The 14,348-nt window shown below is 44.2% G+C and overlaps 1 protein-coding gene across 1 annotated transcript in view; it reads right to left on the bottom strand.

Moving 5' to 3' along the window:
• LOC144691898 (uromodulin-like 1) overlaps window positions 1-14,348 on the bottom strand; it is an 84,796-nt gene that overhangs the window by 7,384 nt on the left and 63,064 nt on the right. Inside the window, exons 23-26 of the mRNA XM_078560472.1 lie at window positions 12,899-13,128; window positions 11,410-11,552; window positions 6,879-7,109; window positions 5,574-5,733 (exon numbers count right to left, since the gene is read on the bottom strand). Of these exons, the coding sequence (XP_078416598.1) occupies window positions 5,574-5,733; window positions 6,879-7,109; window positions 11,410-11,552; window positions 12,899-13,128 (764 nt within the window). The remainder of the gene's footprint in view (window positions 1-5,573; window positions 5,734-6,878; window positions 7,110-11,409; window positions 11,553-12,898; window positions 13,129-14,348) is intronic.

Here is a 14,348-nt window from a genome sequence, read left to right as displayed (position 1 = left end):
AGAGTAAGGGGGTGCCCACTTAAGACAGAGATGTGGAGGAATTTCTTCTCCCAGAGGGTAGTCAATCTGTGGAATTCTTTACCGCAGAGGGCTGTAGAGGCTGGGTCGTTAAGTATATTCAAGGCTGAGATGGACAGGTTTTTAATCAGTAAGGGAATCAAGGGTTATGGGGAAAAGGCAGGAAAGTGGAGTTGAGGGTTATCAAATCAGCCATGATCTCATTGAATGGTGGAGCAGACTTGATGGGCTGAATGGCCTACTTCTGCTCCTATGTCTATGGTCTTATGGTCTTACTAAGGATCAGGTTGGAACAGACTGGCTGGATACAGCCTCCTACTGAGGGGCCTTCCCCTTCTGCTCCTTTCTCCTCCAGCAGCTGTGCTGCCTGGTTCTCAATCCCCAGCTCATGCTGTGTTCTAGGTGCAATGCCTCGTACTGCACCCGGGCCTTGAAGCAACTTGTTTTTGCAGATTTCTTGATGTCAACACCAAATCTTTCAACATCACCTCACCGCACCACTCCCTGTAAACTTTAGCAATTATATATAGCTCTAGAAAGCACCTGTTATACAACTGAAGCAACAGCCGGTGGAATTCAGTCATCAATAAAGCTGAAAGTAGTTGCTGGTGCTTTCTTGCCGCTGAATGGGTTTTGAGCTATGTTAGGTTATGACAGGGCACTTAGCTTGAGTGATGAGCTCCCACGGCAGCACTGCCATCAGATCTGCTTCACACCTGACTGACTGACGTCACGATGTGTCTACTCTGCATACTTCCAGCAGATATTCACTACGCACAGGCCACACCCTCACCAAAATGGCATCCGGTACAACTCGCACTGAAAGTATGAACGCACATCCGGACGGCATTTTTGACCATTACGGTCACCAATAAAAAGGGTGCTATGCATCACATTTCGCAGCAGTCATTTTTTTCCCCCTACTTTTCCCTTTTGCCTCTTTTTTTTCTATCTTAATCCAGTCTTCACTTCCTTCATTTGCTGTACACGTTTTGACTTTATAAGTCATTCCATTTCCTTCTCTATCATTCCACTGGTCCTTTTCCAATCTTTTACTCTCATTACTTCAGGAGATAGACTGCTGACCCTGTTGTTCACCAAGGTACCAGGTGGCCATTATCAATTTTGACTTCATAGAATTACATAGGATACACAGCACAGAAACAGGCCATTCGACACAAGAAGCCCATGCCCATTCCTGATGTAAATCTATCATCGTAACCATCCACCCCCTTCTCCCTCATCTGCTTGTCCAGCTTGCCCTTAAATAACCTGCTCACTAACGCCCAGTTTGGGTTCCATCAGGGCCACTCAGCTCCTGACCTCATTGCAGCCTTGGTTCAAACATGGACAAAAGAACTGAACTCCCGAAGTGAGGTGAGAGTGACTGCCCTTGACATCAAGGCAGCATTTGACAGAGTGTGGCACCAAGGAGCCCTAGCAAAACTGGTGTCAATGGGAATCAGGGGGAAAACTGTCCACTGGTTGGAGTCATACCTAGCACAAAGGATGATGGTTGTGGTTGTGGAGGTCAGTTATCTCAGCTCCAGGACCACACTGCAGGAGTTCCTTAGAGTAGAGTCCTCAGCCCAACCATCTTCAGCTGCTTCATCAATGACCTTCCTTCCATCATAAGGTCAGAAGTTGGGATGTTTGCTGATGATTGCACAATGTTCAGCACCATTCATGACTCCTCAGATACTGAAGCAGTCCATGTCCAAATACAGCAAGACCTGGACAATATCCAGGCTTGGACTAACAAGTGGCAAGTAACATTCGTGCCACACAAGTGACAGGCAATGACCATCTCCAACAAGAGAGAATCCAACTATCACCCCTTGATGTTCAATGGCATTACCATCACTGAATCCCCCACTATTAACATCCTGGGGGTTACTATTGACCAGAAACTGAACTGGACTAGCCATATAAATACCGTGGCTACAAGAGCAGGTCAGAGGCTAGGAATCGTGCAACAAGTAACTCACCCCCTGACTCCCAAAGCCTGTCCATCATCTATAAGGAACAAGTCAGAAGTGTGATGGAATACTCCCTACTTGCCTGGATGAGTGCAGCTCCCACAATATTCAAGAAACTTGGCACCATCCAGGATAAAGCAGCCTGCTTGATTGGCACTCCATCCACAAACATTCACTCCCTCCACCACTGATGCGCAATAGCAGCAGTGTGCTCCATCTACAAGATGCACTGCAGGGGAATTCTCCAAGGCTCCTTAGACAGCACCTTCCAAATCCATGATCACTACCATCTAGAAGGACAAGGGCAGCAGATAGATGGGAACACCACCACCTGGAAGTTCCCCTCCAGGTCATTCACCATCCTGACTTGGAATTATATCACCGTTCCTTCACTGTCGCTGGGTCAAAATCCTGGAACTCTCTTCCTAACAGCACTTTGGGTTTACCTACACCACGTGAACTGCAGCGGTTCAAGAAGGCAGTTCACCACCACCTTCTCAAGGGCAACTAGGGATGGGCAATAGATCCTGGCCCAGCCAGCAAAGCCCACATCCCATGAATGAATTAAAAAATGCACCCCATCCGTTTCAACCACTCCCTGTGGTAGCGAGCTCCACATTCTAACCACTCCCTAGGTAAAGAAGTTTCTTCTGAATTCCCTGTTGGGTTTCTTGGTAATTATCTTATATTTATGGCCTCTAGTTCTGCTCGTCTGCACAAGAGGAAACATTCTCTCCATATCCAGTTTGTCAAAACCTTTCATGATTTTAAAGACCTTTATTAGTTCAGCCCCCAGCCTTCTTTTTTCAAGAGGAAAGAGACCCAGCCTGTCAATCCTTTCCTGAAATGTATACCCACTCATTCCTTGTACCATCTTTGTAAATCTTCTCTGCACCCTCTCCAGTGCCTCTATATAATATGGAGACCAGAACTGCCCGCAGTGCTTTGAGTGTGGTCTAACCAAGGTTCGATACAGGCTTAGCCTAACTTTCAATTCTATTCCAGCAACTTGTGGAGCACAAGCTCTTTGGGTGAGGAAAAATAATCCATCAGTCGTGCCAGAATTAGCTCCCATGGCAGTGTTCCAGAAAGTTCTGGAACAGCAGTGCCTTTGGGCTGTGACAATTATTACTGCAGTCCCAAAATAGCACAAAGCAACCAGGAGAGCTAGATTTCAAACTTGTCATGATAACGTGTTATTAAAATGCCTCATAATAACAAATACAATCTCCGCTCCAGGTGTTTTAGTGCCAGGTCAGGTATGCTCAGGCTGCAGCAGGGCAATGTTCCCTCTATTTTGCCTTTGTTAGGCACATCCTGTACGTTGCACTTCCAGGCTGCAGCTCAGCAATCCAACCTACCCACTCATATCAATTTCCATCGAGGCAGTTTTGTGCCTTAGGCCTGGAGCTGCACTGAACGGCAACGAGATTGCTGTTTCTGCAGGGAAAGTTTAAAGCCATGTGCTAACTCATTGTGCCACCCAATTCCTACTGTGACCTGCTATTTCAGGGAAGGGAAGCAGTCATTCACCAGGATTTAAGCTGCTGCTAGCCTTTAACTATTCATGCAGGTTTTCTTCATTTTCAAGGAGTTAAATTGATTGTGAGCGTGAAAGAGTTATTTACATTCCCACTCCCTCTCAGTGTAAATACATTTCAGATGCCAAAGTCAATTCTATAAACCTCCCGATTGCAGACCTGATGTAGACTGCACACACTGCAGTATAACATCAAGGCTTCTTTGATGGCACCTTCCAAACCTACAATTTCTGCCACCTAGAAGGACAAGTGCAGCAGATGCACCCACACTCCCCTCCAAGTCACACAGCAAACCAACTCGGGCATTATTGTTGTTCCTTCATCGTAGCTGGGTCGATATTTCCTGATGACACATTGGGACACACGTCTAGATGGGCGTACTGTCCCATCTGGCTAAATTCCCAGTCAGCAGTTGATTTTTAACAGGTAAGAAAGCCAGAGAATCTCGACATTTAAACAAAGACGGACTCATGTTTCTTTTCCTTTCTCTCTCTCTCTGTCGAACATGTGCCATGCAAGCAGGGAAGTGTTAATGTCCTGAGCAAATAGGATTACATAGGACATATGGCACAGAAGCAGGCCACTCGGCCCAAACAGTCCATGCTGGTGTTGATGCTCCAGTCAAGCCTCCTCCCATCTTTGCTCCTCTAAATTCCACCATTTATTTCCTTCTCCCTCACAGGCTTGTCTTGCTTCTCCTTAAATGTATCTACACCATTCGCTTCAACTGCTTCCTGTGCTAATGAGTTCCACATTCTCACCTCTCTTTGGGCAACGAAATTACTTCTGATTTTCCCTTTAAAGTAGAGTAGAGCCAACACTACAGTGTGAGGATCTCCACATGAAGAAAGAACTGCATTTATATCGCATCTTTCAAACTCCAAAGCCATTCACAGTTTATCTTTGGAAGTACAGTCACAAGGGAATGGTAGCACAGTGGTAATGTTACTGGACTACTAATCCAAAGGCTTGGACTAATTATCACTTGACACGTGTTGAAATCCTACCATGGTAGCTGTGGCATTTAAATTCTGTTAATAAATAACTCTGGAATTAAAAAGTTTTAGTATCAGCAATGCTGACCATATAACGATCAGATTGTTGTAAAAATGCATCTGGTTCACTGATCCCCTCTAGGGAAAGAAATCTGCTGCCCTTACCTGATCTGGCCTATATGTGACTCCAAATCAACAACCTGCAGTTGACTTTTAATTGCCCTCTGAAATAGCCTAGCAAGCCACTCAGTTAAGTGCTGTTAGGGATGGTCAATAAACACTGGCCTTGCCAGTGACTTACATTCTGCAAACAAAGAACTACTCTGTAGCAGCCAATTTTCACACAGCAAGGCCCCATAAACAGTTATGAAATAATTGGCCAGATAGTGATGTTGCCTGAGAGATAACTATTGATCAGGACACAGAGAACTTCCCTATTCTTCTTCAAATAGTGTGCTGGGATCATTATATCCAACCAAGATAGTAAACAAGGCCTCAGTTTAACATTTCATTCAAATAACAGCACCTTTGACAGTGCAGCTCCCCTTCAGTATTGCACTGGAGTGTCAGTCTAGATTTGATGCTCAAATACCCAGAGCGGGGCTTGAACCCTTTGGCTTGGAGACAAGAAATGCTACCGAGCCAAGGCTGACATCTTCAACAATGGAAAACAGCAAAGCATCCAAATACCTTTTTTTTTTGATGTCCAAAGGAATATTTTGTGAACAGGAAAAGGCTCAATCATTTAGTTTGAGATCAGAGGGGTCAGAAACAACTGCCATGGGATAAAGCAAGCTCAGGCTAACCGAACTCAGTCCACAAAGTCCCAGTTCACCTTTGAAATGGAGCAGCAAACTTAAACGATTAGCTTGTAACCTAACTTGGAGGCCGAGGAAAATGGGGTTTTGTGTATTCCTTCTGTGGCTTTTATTCTGCTTGTACATCCGCGGCTTGCAGGGCCTTATGGGACACAATAAAGTGACCCAAGAAGACAAAAGATACTTAGCAACCATGATTCAGAGTCAAGTTACTGGACCTACCGGTTGGCACGAGGCCCTGTTGACTTCCAAGCAGACTCGAGCCTGGCAATGTATGTAGACAATAGGCATGTTAATGAATGAAAACACTTTCACAGAAAAATTGGCCTTTGTGGAGTTTCCATTCTCAGATATTCTTGTCTGTGACTCTGGAACTGGGCATCTGAAAAAGGGAAAGAGATCAGCAGTTAACATTTACAAACCAGAAGTCTTTGACCTGGGACCAATTCTTCGCGATGAATTACTCCGACTCACCTCATCAATGTATGTTTTATTATTAACCTCATTTATTCATCCAAAGGCTCAAGTCCTGCGATGGTAAAAGGAGGAAGTGGGATCTTGAGAGCTCACTGCCCATTGTAGACCTGAGTCACGTAGACCAGGGAAGTCACAAGTCCAAACCCTGGGCATTGCTGAGTTGACTGTCACAGTGGCAGCATAGGCTAGGCCAGAGGGAAGAGAAATGAGATAGAGTTCCCACTCCTCATCCCTGTAACTCCAGCTGAACTGTGGGCTTACGCAGACGTTTGGTGATGAAGGGATGTGGTTTAGCTCTGATGTTCCCTCCTTCCCCATGGTAGAACAAGGTACCACACTACCTGCACGAATATGGGGAGCGGCCACTTGACTAATGTACTGGAGGGCAGCTGTTTGCCCATTCACCTGTAACTAGTGAAAGGCAATGCCTTCAGGCCAGGGGAGACTGAAAGGTGGAAGTGGAAAAGGGGAGGAGATAAGATCATTGGGAGGAGGCAGTGGCATAGTGATCCAGAGACCCAGCGTAATGCTCTGGGGCCCAGGGTTCGAATCCCACCATGGCAGGTGGTGAAATTTGAATCCAATAAAAAATCTGGAATTAAAAAGTCTAATGATAACCATGAAACCATTATCGATTGTTGTAAAAACCCATCTGGTTCACTAATGTCCTTTAGGTAAGGAAATCTGCTGTCCCTTACCTGGTCTGCCCTACATGTAACTCCAGACTCACAGCAATGTGGTTGACTCTTAAATTCCCTCTGAAATGACCTAGCAAGCCGCTCAGTTCTCAAGGGCAATTAGGGATGGGCAATAAATGCTGGCCTTGCCAGTAACGCCCACAACCCATGGAAGATTTTTTTTTAAATGAAAAAAATCCCCATTAAAAATGTAATTTTTGTAAAAATCAAACAAATCAAACCAAAGGAGGGTATATGAACAAAAAGCACAGTTTTTATGGGGAAGGGCAAAACAAGGCTTCATGGATGAATTTGAGCCCCAAATTGACATCACTCTTCATCCTTCATGCAGCCTTGGTCATCCATCTCTTACCCAGTTTTGATTATAGAGTGTGAAATGTTGCTGGTTGAATTGTTGCTTGGCGTTGCCCAGCACTCTGCAAGGATCAGCCTGGCTCTGCTATCCGATGTATCAATTGATACTTGAATGGACACTTCATCTTCAGGAGTTAAAACAGGATCTTCCGATTGTGCATAGCTTGCGCTGATTGTCTCAATACTGGCCACATAGTTTCCTATTCCTTCCAGGCTGATTCCATTCATCCTTGAAACAAAACAGTTGACTTAGAATCTGAAGTCCAGCTACATAGGCTGAAATTTTATCAGTAAATGCTCCTATTTTGTAGAGGCAAGGATAGGAAGTAAAGAAACAAAAATAGAAAATGCTGGAAAAACTCAGAAGGTCTGACAACACGTTTCGAGTCCATATGACCCTTCTTCAGGACTAAAGAGAAGTAGAAATGTGATTAAATTTACACTGCTTAAGGGGGGTGGAGTAGGTGGAGCTGGATAGAAGGCCAACAATAGATGGGGACCAAGGGGAGATTGACAAAGGTGTCATGAACAAAAGGACAAAGGGAGTGTTAACAGTAGTGATAAGGGCTAAAAAAGGTGCTGATAGTGGCATGAAGGTAAGAAAGCAGAATTTGATAATGGCAGAACAAGGGTAAGCACTGTGTGAAAGCACAACATGAACAAGTAACAGATGCCCTTTTGGGAGTGGGGTGGGAGGAGGGGACAGTGGTGAGGAAAAGGATAGAAAATGGGATAAAAAGGGGGGGATAAAACAATGAATGAATGAATAAAAATGGAAATAAATTAAAAGTAAGTGGATAAAAAATAAAGAATTTTGAAAAAAGGGATTGAAAAAAGGATGAAGATAGAGGACAGAGTTCATGGTCTGAAGTTGTTGAACTCAATGTTAGGTTTGGAAGGCTGTAAAGTGCCTAATCGGAAGATGAGGTGCTGTTCCTGCAGTTTGCATTGGGCTTCACTGGAACATTGCAGCAGGCCAAGGTCAGACACGCAGGCATGAGAACAGGATAATGTGTTGAAATGGCAAGCAACTGGAATGTCTGGGTCATGCTTGTGGACAGATCGAAGGTGTTCCACAAAGCGGTCACACAGTCTGTGTTTGGTCTCTCCAATGTAGAGGAGACAAAGAGCCAGTAGGACAAGGAGGCACTGGTTCAAACTAGCAAAAGGCAAACTTGGCCCTGATTCAGGAAGATTTTCGATAAGTGCTTTGACTGAGATGTTTAAAATTATGGAGGGAGCTTTATGGCCCCCGTGCCGGGACAGGGGAGGTCACGTAAAATAACACAGGTAGTCAGCTCACCGCCTTCCACCCATCCTCGATCTCTCCCCCATATTATGGCGAGCAATTAAGGCATCAGGCAGCCCACCCACCCTTCGGTCTATTAAGACTCTTAAGTGACCAATAAAAAGCCACTTTTCAGGACCTCGTTCCACCCCCACCGCCATAATACGTAAGGTAGGGGAAGGCGGAAGGAAAGCGGCCAACCCGCAACTTTAACAGTTTGTGCTAAAAGGCAGGAAGGATGGGTGGTGCCTCCTTTGGGTGGGGTTCCCTGTGCCCATTGGGGGCTGCCTCCAAGACATTCCCCCTCTTGTGTCTCCCATTAGGCCTCTAAAACCCAACTATCCACCCTCTTCCCTGTCTCCGATCCCTACCCAACCAAAATCCCCGGGTTTATTTTGAACTCAGGTACCCATCTTCCTTCTTCTTGGAATGCCTTGTAGTCCCAGCAGCAGCTACAACTGTGTCCGGTCTGTCCGCAAGCATGACCCAGACCTCCCTGTCGCTTGCCATTTCAACACTCCACCCTCCTCTCATGCCCACATGTCCATCCTTGGCCTGCTGTATTGTTCCAGTGAAGCTCAACGCAAACTGGAGGAACAGCACCTCATCTTCCGACTAGGCACTTTACAGCCTTCCGGACTGAATATTGAGTTCAACAATTTTAGATCATGAACTCTCTCCTCCATCCCCACCCCCTTTCCGATCCCCCTTTTTTCCAATAATTTATATAGATTTTTCTTTTCCCACCTATTTCCATTATTTTTAAATGTATTTCCATCCATTGTTTTATCTCTACCTTTTAGCCTATTTCGATCCCTTCCACCCACCCCACCCCCACTAGGGCTATCTGTACCTTGCTTGTCCTGCTTTCTACCCTTAATGTCACCTATTAACACATTCCTTAGATAATATCACCACCTTCAACACCTCTTTGTCCTTTTGCCTATGATATCTTTTGGCAATCTCCAGCTATCACTGGCCCTCTATCCAGCTCTACCTGTTCCACCCACCCCTTAAACCAGCTTATATTTCACCTCTTTTCTATTTTTCTTTAGTTCTGTTAAAGAGTCGTATGGACTTGAAACGTTAACTGTGTTCCTCTCCGCAGATGCTGTCAGACCTGCTGAGTTTTTCCAGGTATTTTTATTTTTGTTTTGGATTTCCAGCATTCGCAGTTTTTTGCTTTTATCTTTGTGTTCTGGCGCTATTGCGTCTACACAGCTGCTGGCCAACAGCTCTCAAAGGTGGGTATTCCTGTGCCTGAGGGATGGAAGTCCCACTCTCACCTTGGGGTTAAGGGCAACCCCAACGTATTATCACTGTGGGGCAGCCTGTTATAAAGTCGATGAGGTGGTGGGGATGGGAAGAATTCACTGCAGTGAATAAATGCGCATGGTAGATAGATACAGGCTATTCCTAGAATGAGGGGACAATGATATAAGATTAACAGTAAGAGATTGCTACTTCACGTTTTTAGATTTGTACGATTATTTTAATAGGACAGAAAGCAGGGGAAGGGTCTTTTTACACAATGGTTGTGAAGCTGTGGAATACACTAGCAGAGTTTGTGATTGAAGTAGAGACTGTTTAAGAATATGCTCAATATATGTTCAATAGGTGGTCGAAGGAATGGGGAAGTGAATGGGTATGGGAGTCGAGCAGGCAAAAGTCAATGCTCGTGTGGAGTATAAGCCCCCCAACATGGACTAGTTGGGCCAAGCTATTTCTGAAGTGTAATTTGGATGTAACTCAGTGAAAAGAGTGACTAACATGTGGAATAGAGGTCTGGCCAGGGTACTGGAAACGGAACACCTGGAGACATGTAAAACGTAGTTGGATGTTGAGACAAGAGGGGCTGTAGGGATTTTCAGCATTGGATGAGCACAGATGGGGCGAATAGATCTACTGGATTCATTCCAGTCTTATAGCTTTGTAACATCAAACACAGCATGTACCAAGCACTGCAGATTGGACAGGGTATCAGTACGAAAGCAAGAGCAAGATGCAAGCTGAAAGTTATGATGCAAGCGCACGGAGGTGTTCTTTGGGCTGCTGTGACTCCTAAGGCATTGAGATATAAAAGTGACAACATGCATTCCTGAGAGTGAGGAGAGGAATTTGAGGTTTGAAATTAAAAGGTGGCCACTCGCTGTGGGGGAAGCAAAAATATTTCCAATGTGAATCACATTAAGTGCCCTATAATAGTCATCAGTACAAACATTAACAGAAAGAGCAAAGAGTAGTGGATATAAAGAAATTACTTGACTGCTTAGTTGCAACCATTAAGTTTGTTTCAAATTTCAAAAAAAAAATCTATTGAAGAATTTGGGTTGGATCTCCCTCCACAATTTACTCCCTAAAATCTAATGCTGTTGAGGTGGAAAATGGAGGGAAATAACAGACCTATCTCCATGTCCCCAACCTTGGTATCATTATTGAGATTCTTCCTTCTGAACCTCAGCCAGCATCCTCCACACACACTCCTTTCACCACCAACCACCCCACCATTATGTAAATCTCAAAACTAGGAAGACACCTGAAATCCCAGCCTCGTTCCTAGGCAACCAAAAGGGGGGAATCCTGGGCACCAGCCAAAAACACACCAAAGGCCCTTCCAACCTCTAGTAAAGGGCACTGCCCCTATTTTTCTGTTATCAATCGCTTATTCTTTATAGGCCTTGCCATATTCCCTTGCCAGTAATGGCAGGCTCGTCCTGGATGCTAGGGACCTCACTCAGCATAACTAATGAGCCCTGATCCATGAAAATGGTTTAGGGTCATGGAAACTTGAAGGTAGCAGATAAAAGTCCCATCCAGACAATCCTATAGCAGTGAATGAATCCTTGAGGAAAAGTCAGCTCTTTAAGTAGACAGGGTGAGATCAGGCAAGATGGAAGGAGGCTCATGTGGAGCAAACATACCAGCGCAAACCTGTAAGGCTGAATGACCTGTTGCTGTGCTGTAAATCCTATGTAATTTATCTAGGGTCTCCTCATAAAACCAGAATACTTTGAAGTTCTCCATGACCCTATCTGTATCAGCCTCTGAATTTAACTAATGTTCCCCCATGTCTACATTATCCTTCACCTCCCAAAGTTAACAAAAAGATTTAGCGTGAATATCAAGATGGGGCATTAGAGTTTGGTGTCTAATACTACTTCAGTCTCACGACACACAGACTAACATACTGGCTTAGCTTAGCTCTGAGTCTCTCTAACCTCAATGAAACAGGACACCTTACCTATTTGGAGTGTAGCCAGCAGTGAGCAAGAGGCTGTTGTCAAATGTACAATTTACAGGAACTTTGAGGTTAGCACTCGCAGGGACAGCACTGGAGGAAGGGATGTTACGAAGTGTTGTTATCACGACTGTGTGCGTTGCATTCTGGAATGAATAAACATCACCATCAAGCAGCTGTCAATCTATACAACAATAACTTGCATTTATTTGGAACTTTTAACCTAGTAAAACATCCCAAAGTGTAGAATTTGACACCAAGCCCACAAAGTTGACAAAAGCATGTTCAAAGAAGCAGGTTTTCACGAGTGTCCTAAAGGAAGGAAGTAGAGAGGGGAAAAGCATTAGGGAGGGATTTCCAGAGCTTTGGCCCTAGGCAGCTGTATGTCAATAGCGAACTGCATAAAATCGGCCAAGAGGACAGAATTGGAGTAATGCAGAGATCTCGGAGGGCTGCACAGTTGGAGGAGGTTACTGGCAAGGCCTCTCAGTTCTGGGGTCAGAATAATAATAGAGAAAAGCATGTTCCATTTGCCAGATATCTCAAGCCAGCAACAATCTGCTTTTAGCTTTTATTATTCCCTCCTATTGGCAGCAATGCCTGCTGAGACACAGTCCAGGGACAACAATGCTTTCTAAAGACTTGCCCAAGTGGACATTTTCTATGCATGAGAGTAGCCCTTGCTGAAGGCTGACAACTGCGGAGGGAACTGAGTCCATTGCTGATGCAGCAGGTGTATTGGATTACAGAAACTTTGGATTTACCTGGAGCACCTGGAGTACTGTGCACAGTTTTGGTCCCCTTCTTCAGGAAAGATGTAGTTGCATTGGAGGTGGTTCAAAGGAGGTTCACTAGATTGATTCCAGAGATACGGGGCTTGTCTTATGAGGAGAGATTGACCAGTTTAGGCTTATTCTCGCTAGAGTTTAGAAGGATGAGGGGAGATCTAATTGAGGTATATAAGATGCTAAAGGGGATAGACAAAGTAGACGTGGAGCGGATGTTTCCCCTTGTGGGCCATTCTAGAACGAGAGGCCATAATTTTAGGCTAAGTGGTGGTAGATTTAAATCAGAGATGAGGAGGAATTACTTTTCTCAAAGGGTCATGAATCTGTGGAATTCACTACCTCAGAGTGCAGTGGATGCCGGGATGCTGAATAAATTTAAGGAGGAGATGGACAGATTTTTAATTAGTAACAGGTTGAAAGGTTATGGAGAGAGGGCGGGAAATTGGAGTTGAGGCCGAAATGAGATCAGCCATGATCGTATTGAAAGGCAGGGCAGGCTTGAGGGGCCGAATTGCGTACTCCTGCTCCTAGTTCTTATGTTCTTATATCTTTTCCTTTATTAGATTGAGAATGCCAAAGCCAATTGCAATGACACCCCAATCAAACTTCAAGGCAGGTTGTTGTTTACTCTGAAAGTCATATTTCAAACAGCACTTAAATAAAAAAAATAGATTTTTTAATAGTTAAATATCTATGGGACTTACATTTGATATTTGAGTTCCACACTCAGTCCAGCCAACCTTGAGGGCAACATGGGTCAAATTGCCAATGCTCCCGTTGCACTGAGAGTTCCCCAGGTACAGAGAAGATGCTGGTATCTTCTTCTCTTCCAGGAATGATCGTTCCATTATGACTGAGATCTCATGAAGTTTACAGCTTATCATGATCGATTGGGAAGCTGCTTCCACAGTTGTTGGGTTGGCCACCATAGGTTCTGAAGTGTTGGAGGTTGACATAGGAGACCAAGAAAGTTTAGCTGAAATACATTGCTCTTCTGACAGCTTCACATTTAGTGAATTACGTAGAAGCAGGCTGACCTTTTCAGTGTTTATTCCCCCACACAAGCATGGGTGCCCACCTTGCTCCTACAGCCTTTTATCCCTCCTTTCCATCAACCACCTATCCAGCATCTATGTAAAGGCCTCTGTTTTGATCACTAAACTTTGATATTGCATTTCACATGCTCTGTCTATAAAAAAAAAACAACTGGTCTCAGTATTGAATCTCTTCTATTTAATCTTATAGTTATGCCCTCTTGGTCTAGACCTCTCAATCACTGGAAAAGTCTGTTTGTATCTACACTGTCTCACTCCTTCATAATTTTAAATGGCTCTATTAAATCATCCCTTAATTTTCTCTGTTCTCTGTTCTAAACAGACCCCATGTGTCAAATATTTCTTCATATTTGTATCTCCTTGTGCCAGGCAGCATCCTAATGAATCTGCACGGTGTCCTCTCTATTATCTCAACACTTTTCCTGCAAAATTACTGCCAGTGCTCCACCTGTCTTACTGGGGTTTATATAGATTCAAATGTGGAAAATCCAGACGTTCTCCTGGTAGAGGTACAAAGGGAACTTAAAAGAAATACAGGTCATTTCTCAATGGTGTGGCTAACATCATGAGTAGGGGGAAAAAACTGTTGGGATCAACATCATTTTCTTCAGTAATACTGATAAAGATACAGAATGTTGTCCACAAGTTGAACAATGTTTTGCTTGAGGTTGAGCTGGTTAATGCAGTAAAACTACATATAAAAATATTACGTGTCCTCTTAACTTATCTTTACCAAGACACTCTTGAATACACACCCTCAAAATGAGTCACAAATGCACTAAAGGATGGGGATGTAATTCTCTGTTTTTGACTTTAATGAAGGGTCAACATCTTCATTAAAATATTGGACAGAGGAATTTCATCCAAACACTGTATCATTACTGATTCGACACAGCATGAGGTCAAGATCAAATGATGCATCGGAAAGAGATGAGCAGCAAGGAAAGTTGGAAGGTTTTCAGTGATCGTTTAAGATGTTGGCTAACAGAACTGATTTGTTCTTAAGCAAGGAAGATGGAGAGGGGACGGGGGTCCTGTAATTTTTGAATACCAGGGAGGCAGCCTGTGTTCACGGTGCTGTTCTCAGTTCAGAGACATC

This window comes from Cetorhinus maximus, chromosome 16, assembly GCF_964194155.1.
Source record: "Cetorhinus maximus chromosome 16, sCetMax3.hap1.1, whole genome shotgun sequence".
Lineage (NCBI taxonomy): Eukaryota > Metazoa > Chordata > Chondrichthyes > Lamniformes > Cetorhinidae > Cetorhinus > Cetorhinus maximus.
The sequence above is the reverse complement of the archived record's forward strand: the minus strand, read 5'-3'. Positions and strand labels throughout refer to the sequence as shown.